Raw genomic sequence first — 10129 nt, 5'->3', positions numbered from 1 at the left:
GTGAAGGATGAAACATTCTTTCACAATCAGACCCTGAAACAGATCTTTTGAACTATCATGTGGGTCCCCCTGCCCTTGGAATTAGCCCTTGATCAGAGACAAGAACAAGGAGGAGAAAGAAGTGGTAATAATATATATTGTCAGGGGACTAAGATACTGGAGAGAAAACAGAAGAGAGAACATCAGTGAACAAATGTTCATCAGTTCTCTTTGTGAATTTTTGTTTACTAAAACACTCCTTGAAGGGTTTCAGCATCAAATTAACACTGTTATTTGTAATCAGTACTAGAAAAGTAATGAGACCTCTTTAAGATTATTGCACAAAAACCTGGCAGCAAACCATTAACAACCCTTTGAAATGCACATATAGATCAGTTTCTGAAACTGATTTACAGAATGTCTTTAAAGTATAAAATAAATATATTGTTAAAGAATAGAAACTAAATACAATTACTTTTATTTAAATCAAGTCCAGCAAGAAAATATTTCAATATGGCAAATACCCCAGCACTTGCTGCATGCATCCATAATCTAGCTATTTCATCATGAGTGTGATCATATTTTCATCCCCTCCCCAAAATGTATAACCTTGACAGGTAATGCAAAATAGATAAAATATAACATGAAGCATTTTCTTTTAATGTATATTCCCATTTTGGTATTTAACGCTTAATCTATAAATAGACGCTCTCAGACACAAGAATGCTTTGTAAATGTGTTATTGTGCTGTTTTAAGATTAAAATATTTTACATTAATAAGTCCAAAGCAGTTCATTCTTTAGTCATACTTCCAGTGAAAAAAAATTTCTATTTCATTAAGTATCAAAACTGGAATTTGCATTTTATCAGTAAGTGACTATATGCTGATGACTACTTCAATACATATCTAGTTCACAATAAGTATTGCTTATTTGAGTACTAGGTAAATACTATATACAGGTACTCAAAGAATAGATGAGAAACATCATGTAGTGCTACTGTTAAGAAAAGTTTTTAAGTAGTACAAAAATTTCCAATAATTTATATCCTGATTTTTTTTGTGTGCGCTACCAGGAAAAAATTGAAGGAGATTTAAAAAAAAAAAAAAAAGAAATCAGACTACTTATCCCAACTAGTCTCAGCTGAAGGAACAAACCCATCTATTTTTTAAACAGAAATGAAGTATTGCATATATTTAAGATTTTCTACTAATTGCAAATTTAATTTAACAAAGTAATATGGAGGCAGCATGTGGTAGATTTAAATTCATACAGTCTGTTAAAGTAATACACAATTGAAAATTAATGATCTAAAATCTTTAGAATCCTTTAAATGTGTAATTTCAGCGTAGTGCTACATATTGTTCTGTCTTAAAGGCTAAAATCAGGAATTTTTTATTCTCATGTTAACATAAGCAAAGCTCATCTGCACCTTCTCTTAAATGTTTTTAGCAGCATACTCAGCTTTATAAAGAGAAAAAGGCAAAATATTACCATAATTTACATATTCTAATAATCTTTCCAAGGCATTAAAGGACCCAGCTTGAAATTTCTATTACAATTGACAAAAATATATTAATATATACTTGCATTTACACTTTCAAAAATTTGTAGTTAATATTAAGTTGGCCTATGAAGCAGTAGTAAAGTGCAAAATATTTGGTATAGTATCTAGTAATTAACTTTCGCTTCTGTGGAATACAAATGAGTAAGCCTGGCTCTTCCATTGACAGATATGGTGTTTGATGGAGGACCAACCTGGAGGCAGGGGGGAAAAAAAGAGGGGGAAAAAAATAAAATAAATATTAACCTAACTTTTCAGATTCTTCTCTCTGTAGTATTTTACACAGTATTACTTCAAGGAAACAAACACTGTTACTTCAGTTAGCATTTTTCTCATTGCAATGAAAGACCTTCCATAGGATTTCTGAACAAAGCACATATGCTATGGAACCAGAAATGCAAGAAATTACTTAGAACATATTTTATCATCTCTAAAAGTTCTGTGTATAACTATTCAAAATACACGTCATTTTTTTAGTCCTTCTCCAGACCTTGTTGCAAAGAAATATTTGAAAAAACATCACTAAACTGAACACTTTTTATTAAATATTCAATAGAAGGGAGCACTTACAACTAACACTCCTTTATACCATGGTAATGTTTCTTTTATCAAGAGCAAACTATAAATTTTAGAATAGATAGCACCGATCTGATTCTCAGGGGAACTGCATAAACCAGCAACTCCAACTGGAGCTACTGTGAGCTGTGGCTACTCCACAGCCATGCAAACCACATACCACAGCGCACACATTACTAAATACAATGAGAACATTCTGAAGAGAAAAAATGTTTAAAAAGAAACCTCACTTGACCCATTTTAGGTTAGTAATTACTGAGGACCCTATTGAAAAGGTCAGCAACACAAAAGGCTACAGATCTCAGCATTTCTCAGCATTGCATATTCACAACATATTAAGTAAAACGGGGGGGAAGAAAGACTTTGGCTCATCATGCCAGCATTTTATTTTTTAATGATTCTCTCACAGAGCTGAAAAAAGAGCGAGTATAGTAAGAAGCAAAAAGAGAAGTATGCACCTGACAGACCTCTTTCACAATTCACATGGATCAGTTATTACTCCCTTAGTGCAGCATGATAGTGGAAGCTATGAAGTGAATGCATTTAAAAGGTCTTTTCAATAGTGGAAATCACTTTTGGGTGCTAATAAGTTATTGTTACAAAATGCTTCATTTCTCTGTCCTACTACTGCCAGTTCTCCATGTTAAACATAAAATGAGACCATGTTTTTATAAAATTTGCCATAGGCAAAAACCCCCTCTCTTTTTGCCGTCAGACATACCTAGTATAGGTAACCACATAATGAAGCTTTTGTTTTCTTTCTAGTAGAAACAGACTTCTTGAATTTTGAAAAGCACATTACGAATTTTATTTTTTAGTTTTAAGCTACGTTGCAGCAGCCATGCTGAAGTTTATTTGCCACAGAATCATAAAAACAGTTCACACGCTATGCAAAATAAATAAAGTTCAGTATTATTCAAAATGTAATTATGCACTTGAGGGGGAGTGTGGGGGAGCCCACCTTCACAAAAACATTCAAACTAAATCCAAATGGTATTTCTGGTAGAACAGCTAGATTTGACCTCTAAGAAACTCCGAACAATACAGCATTTTCTTAATCTTATCCTGGTTTTAAAGTGGCTGTGGTTAGTGACGTGCAGTTAGAAGCGTTCCTATGGTGTATTATGTACCACTTGTACTGCCTTTGAGGTCAAAAACTACTTGAGCATGCTTGTAACCTTCCTGAGAAACTGAATCTTCCTATTCACAGTAGAAATGATGGGAGGTCTACAAGCCTCAGAGAGACTGTTGCAGTGCCACACTGAAACAAAACCTTACGTATGAAATAAATTGTTCTAGTATTTGACCATCCACTGAGAGATTTTGACCCTAGGGAGTCAAAGACTTCCATAAAACCAAAAAAACCCCAAACCAACCCTCATATCCACCCACCATGTAGCATTTGTTTCTTTCAAGTGGGAAAGGGAAGAGAAACAAAAACTACTGACTTTAACCTTCTGCAATGAGAAATTCTCAATACAGAATGCAAAATATAAATGCTGGTCAAGAAAGCTGTGTGTGAGACTATCATTAAATTGTCTGGTTACAAATTTAAAAGAATACAGATTTTTAAAGGGTGCAATGTTTTACCCAATGGGAGAAGTATAGGTGAATTTTAGGTGAGAGAAAAAAGAAAAATTAAGCTACAGTTTTAACCTGAGGAGTTGGGGGAAGACGGTCCTACCAGGACTGTTGACAAAACATTGAGAAATATCTTACTAATGATACCGAACAGCAGTAGGAGGTCTGAAGTACATTTAAGAAGAATTAAGGACCTGATAGAGTCTAATAAAAAATACAATTTTCCAAACTTTTGTGTGTTATCTGCCTGCATAAGACTGCAGCTACTTCAGGTCTAAGATGAAGGATGTGCCTAAAACTATACCACTTCAAAGCATATAAACATCAATAATTGAGTATGTTCCTGATTTTATGAAAGAGATACTTAATCGATAACTTAGAGCTTTCTAATTAATTTCAGGAAGATTTCTAATCTAAGCTTTGCATGTGCATTCACCAGTTAATTCTGCAAAACTAAACTCTTCCCCCACCTCCCTTCCCATTGTTAAGAGACCTCCTGGCAGCACTTTGTGCTAAAGCTAACTGGTTCTAGTGTCAGGCATTAATATGGTAATTTGAAGGAAGTTCCATGAATTCATTGTTACGGTTGCAATGATGAAAACTCACCCTTTTCAATTTGGCAGCAGCTTCTCCAGAGCGGATTGCAGCCAGCAAGCTCTGGTGGATCTGTTCTGGGTCAGAGCGCTGGAATGTCATCGCGGTTTGTCTCTTAGTGACAGGGGGTGGATGGTCAGTGGAAGCACCTGACTGTGCTTGACTCTTCTGCTCGCTATTCACATTGCTGTCTTTCTATTAAGGGAAGAAGTGGGAAGAAAAACAAAACAAAAACCTTTAACATGAATTAGTCAGAAATGGAAAACTAACTCAACCTGGCACAAGATTGTGTATCAAATTGACACCATTCTAGTGTTTGCTTTATTCACAATTTCAGAGATCAGCCACATTTCCACTGTAGCATATAGCTTCCCCCTCAGATAATTATGCAGCAAAATTTTATACCCCATTCAAGTGTGTGTGCCATGATCATCTGAAGCCAAACTGATCACACTACTCAGAATTATATTTAAGAAATCAACACACAGAACATAAAGAACTAATCATAAACATCCCAAACTTAAAATAGGTATACACAGTATAAATGACTCTATTTAATTTACTGTTCTTTGAAGAGAGGGATGTTAATTATGGCAAGAAATAATTATTTCCAGTAATCTGAATGAGGTTGTTTTCACTTTAAGATTCCCTGTATTCCTGTATTTCATTATGATGCCGTGCTACTGCTAGACTACTATAGGTGATTACACTGTATTAATACAGTGCTTTCTGATCAGGAAGCAGTTCAGAGACTAGCCTCTAGAGTAGTCCCACTAGATGACAGTGGATCAACTATTAACCAATATTAGACATAAATTTTACCTTATCCATTATACTATTTTGCGACCCCCCTGTTATGGCCTGCAAGGAAGGCGTTTGCACTCGAGGCACAGAGGTAGCTGAGGAGAGTTCAGCTGCTGAAGCAGCAGAGGGGAGTTCAACAGGAAATTCCTCTCTCGGTGCCTGGCTAGTGATTGTACGCGTCTTATTGAATGACTGTGACCTTTTGACTGCGGATGAGACAGCAAGAGCAAAAGGGGATGGTCTCGAACTGGAGTATGGCTTTGGAACTGCAAAAGTTCTTAGAGTTCTTAGGTTCAACGGTGCTGGTGGACAGGAGGGAAAACTTGAAGGTTTATTGCTTTTAACAGGAGAAGTGGAGGATTCAATTTTTTTCCCATCATCATCATTTTCTTCATCTGCTGGAGGAGACGAAGTACTTGACTTGTGTAAAGGCGAAGTTGGATCAGGTGATGAGATTTTTTTCCCCATCTCTGTATTCTTAGCTTCATTTTGAATGCAATTAGGAGTACAACTGGTATTTCTGGCAATTGCAGATGTCACATAATGACTTGAAGCTCTTCGTTGCATCTGCAGATAAAAAGAACTAGGCTTTGTTGTAGGACTTAATGCATTTGACTTATTCTGTGTCTCAGAAGCAGCATTTGTATTATCCAAGCTTAGCACCAGTGGGACATGGTGTTTGGAAGACTCTGTTTCTGTCTGATTGCTCTCAGTAGTGATCTCAGCTCCAGACACCACAGCATGTTTAGAAATGCTGTTTGCTCTGTGCAGCAGATCATTTGCTGCTGCAGGTTCATTTTGTGAACCAACCTGTAAATGACCCACACTTTTTGGAAGATGAGGAGTTTCAGCTTGCACTATGAATTCTTTGGGGTCTTCATGTTTCAGAGAGTTTTCCAAAGTAGATGCCTCTTGATCCTTATGATCTGACGGAATTTCTGATTCCCAGCTCTTCATTATTTCTAAGGATTTTGGAGGCACTATTTTATAAGTAGTCATCCCAATTTTTGGTATGTAATCCCTTGTAATTTCATTAGCAGGCCTGGGTTTAGGTTTGGCGTCCTGTCTATAAAGAGGGTGACCTTTTACGGGAGAGTCATCTGGAGTTTTTGCTGTTGTTTCTGGTGAAGCAAAATTACTGCCATTTATACAAATGTGACTCTGATCTTTTATGGAAATTACTTTTTCATGGGTAACTTCTTGTCTCTCAAGATTTTGTTCTGTTAAATTATCTTCATCCCCTTGCATTCCATGAATCACTTGAAGAAGGGAGTTGTTTACATCTCTATTGAGTTGAGGGACCAGTCCTCTGAATGTGGATGATTCACAACCCTGAGGAACAATAATTTCTTTCTGTGTAGTCCTTCCCAAATTGCTATCCAACAGACCTGTCTGGATTGCAACATCCTGAGTTTTTACTGTGTCCAAGCTGGTTTGATTTGTTTTCTCATCTTGCTTTTCTGGAATCATTTGAGGATAATTCCTATGACTTACAGAGATGTCATTTTTACATGTCTGGCAGTTTAATAGTCTGTCAACGTCAAGCTTGTTATTTTCTCTAAAATTTACTGTTTTAATTTCAGCTGATTGAAGTTCTTTAACTTCTTCTGTTGTTGGAAAGAGTTTTGTATCACTGTGATCTTTAAGAGAGATTCCAAAATTAATATAAATGCCAAAAAGATTCAACCTTCCCCCTTACATCATGAAGCCCCACATCCAGTGTACAGAAGTACAAGGACTGGCACCTCACTGATGTTAAAGTTTTCCTTAACACTTACTTTTAAAGGCTATTTAAAAATACACTTATCTTTGACTAATATTACCAAATAATAGTATTCCAACTCGAGTAGTCTTCTTTAATTATCAGGCAACTGGTGCTATGCAACAACTTCATAGAAAAGTCTATTCTAGAACCATTTAAAAAGTGCTAAATGAATTTCAGTTGGTTATATGAGCATCAGCATCTCAAGAGCTCACGACTATTCAATATGAAGTTAGATGCAATTTTTATTTACTTCCACACTTTTGTGGCTTCTGCTCTTTGGTTTTAACATTACAAACGTTATTTGTCAACTATTGTACAAGGAAACAATTTGAAAACACATGGACAAAAGCAGTTTTCTAACTCTATTTTTCCAACTGTTTTTAGCAGGTGTGAAAATGCAATTTTTTACTCCTGGACTAAACACACAGCCCTTTCCAAAACACTGGAATATTTGGATCAAATTGTTTTGAATACAATATTAGGAAAAAAAAATAATTCTTGAGGAATAATCATATTTTAAGGAAAAAAAAATCTCATTTCAAGTATACTATAAGATAGCAGTTAAAACTTGTATCTCATATAAACAGGACTCATGCAGCATGTTGTTATGATTTATAAACAGAGATGTGCATAATATAAAAGACTATGGAAGGCCTAATATATAAATCTGAAAATCAGTGTCACAAAAGGGTAAAATAAATTAGTAAGTTCACTAAATCCACAGAAAAATTTATGATCCATTAGATGCACAGGATGTTGGCATTTCTTTTCAAATCAGCATGTCACTTTGTTCTATTTCTGTTTAAAAATATTTGCATTTTCATGCAGAAAACTCATACTAACTTTGTAAGCATAGAACAACTGATGGCCTCTCCTTCCCTGCTGCAGTGCCCATGTCACACCATGTGGCAGGACAAACTTTGTGTCCAGCCTTCCCTCCCTCAGCACTGCTCCACCCACAGTGCCCTACAACAGCACGATGAAACTTTGACTACTGCTATAATAAAAAATTATTAAAAATAAAATCCTGAAAAAAATCAAAACTGCAGTCAATTCTTGTCACCTCATCTCAGAGGATACCCCAGAGCTAGAGAGAGTATAAAGAAAATAATCTGATGATGGCAATTCAAGAGTTGACTGTATTGTCATTTTTCTCAAAGGAATAGAAAAGCTCTCTTCAACCTTGCTTTGAAGTACTAAAAATGAGTGGGAACTACTCACCGTCAGTTTTATTTTGATCCAAAATTCTAAGCTTCCTGTCTTTTTGAAACGCAGCTTGCTCACTGCTTATCATAGTCTGTAGTCCTCTGCAAAGCACAACAGTACATTAAATATGCTGCTATCATTCATTTCAGCAAACACAAGTAACGGTGCAAGAGAACTGGCAATATTCTCCAAACACAGATGGACAAAATAGAGTCATTCTGCCAAACACTGGAGTACTCAACAGAATAGATTTTTTTTTTTTTTTTTTTAACAAGAGGAAATGCTGCTATGATATTTTACCAAAATGCAGCCTCACTCTCTTCTGTATAAGCAGATGGTCAGTTTCCCTTTCTCTTCTCCCCCTCCTTTTGTTTATTCGTGCAGTTTGAACAAGCCCCTTTCCAGAAACAACTAAGTTTCAGTGAAGCCACAACAGTTTATCATTCATATAACAATGCTCTTCTATGAAGTGTTTTAAAACATTTCCTTGACTTTGTCCCCAACACAATATACAGGAAGCTGCATGAGATGCTGACTGCATATGAACGCATGAACTGTGTGGTACAGACTTTTCAAAATAGTAATGAAAAATTGTCTGTCCCTTTCAAGAAATTCCTCGAGAACAACAAAGAAACATGCATGTAACATATTGCAAACTAAATGTTTTGCAAATGCATACAGTTTATGTCCTTAGATCATGGCGGTCAAGAGAACTGCACAAATGCTGAATAAACTCCTCATCTTTTTTGGAGGAAATTTTAAGTCCTTGCCTTAAAAAGATAAATGAAAAGGCCAAAATACTTAAAATTTCTCTTTAAAAATATTATTAGAACTTCAAACTTACATCTTTGTTAAAGTTATTTTTATTTTCTGTAGTTACAAATACTGGCATTGTGAAAAGTCCAGTTCATTTGCCACATCAAATGTGTTAGCTGTCAGGAGCCAGTGCCTTGAGCTGAAACATCTGCTTTGAATCATTTGAATTTATAAATTCGTCAATAACCATCCATCCTCGTGTTGCTCGTACAGTCCAAAATATACTCTAAGTGTCCAGTAAACCACTAACCAGGAGCATACATTTTCAAAATTATTGTTGGAAGAAAGTTAAATCTCAGTCCTGCACTCTGTACTCTTGCTTATCTCGCACAGCTGAGGGACTGAATTACAAGTTCTCACACAGGCTGAACTGTGGTTTGTTGGGGTTTTTTTGTTTGTTTTTTTAAAAAAGGGGGGGAGGGGAGGAAGCCATAGAATACCCCAGAGTATCATTATAGAATATACAGTGGTTTTGACTGGACTATTACACATATCCGTGGTTTGATTAAAAAGCACTTCTTCAAAGTAACTAGATCTTATATAAAAGATCTGAATTATCAAAAGGGTTCCAGAAATACAATGTCAGAGAAATGCTAGTCCTCATTCTGGAATCCCCATGATATTTCAGGAAAGAAAGGACTGCCAAATTCTGAAGTTAGAGGACAGTGCATGCTAGATGATACTCACCAGGATTACAGGCCATGAAAGACTACCACAAGTTAGTAGGGGAAAAAAGAAACACTCCCTGGCCAATTGGCCAAACCAACCCATTAACACAGTAACACAGGACTGATAATTTGCAGGTTCAAGAAAACTTAAAAATAACTCTTGGCTGATCCTCCTCCTTGTAGATCCCCACAGAGCAAATGGCACAGACTTGTCAGGACAGAGCACCAGATTTTTGCAAAGCCCATTTGGCCTTGGACTGGCAAAAAAGACCCTTGAAATACAAGTCAAAGTTTTCCCTACTACTTTGAAAGTTCTTGGCTACTAGGGCAGTCATTTTGGCTTCAGTACAATAATTGAAATAGTTCTTCTTTCAATTTAATTTGGGAACAGTAGCCAGTTTAATTGCCCGAGGGAACAGAGAAATAGTGAATTACATTAACACAATGGGACTTCTCTGGACAATCAACATTTATCTCAAGCAGGCACTAACTCATGTTGGAAACCTGCTGAGTCAGGTAGTTTAACAAACATGCTGAAGGGCAAAGGTACAACATCACCAGAAGGGATAAAAAGCGG

At 36.1% G+C, this 10129-nt stretch overlaps 1 protein-coding gene across 1 annotated transcript in view; it reads right to left on the bottom strand.

Moving 5' to 3' along the window:
• Window positions 1-436: 436 nt before the first annotated feature.
• COBLL1 (cordon-bleu WH2 repeat protein like 1) overlaps window positions 437-10129 on the bottom strand; it is an 85246-nt gene continuing 75553 nt past the window's right edge. The window contains exons 12-15 of the mRNA XM_030486406.1: window positions 8084-8169; window positions 5116-6737; window positions 4306-4488; window positions 437-1736 (exon numbers count right to left, since the gene is read on the bottom strand). Coding sequence (XP_030342266.1) covers window positions 1650-1736; window positions 4306-4488; window positions 5116-6737; window positions 8084-8169 — 1978 coding nt within the window. The 3' untranslated portion in view covers window positions 437-1649. The remainder of the gene's footprint in view (window positions 1737-4305; window positions 4489-5115; window positions 6738-8083; window positions 8170-10129) is intronic.

The sequence above is a fragment of the Strigops habroptila genome, chromosome 5 (genome assembly GCF_004027225.2).
Source record: "Strigops habroptila isolate Jane chromosome 5, bStrHab1.2.pri, whole genome shotgun sequence".
NCBI classification, from domain to species: domain Eukaryota; kingdom Metazoa; phylum Chordata; class Aves; order Psittaciformes; family Psittacidae; genus Strigops; species Strigops habroptila.
Note: the sequence above shows the minus strand (reverse complement) of the source record. Positions and strands in the feature narration are given on the sequence as shown.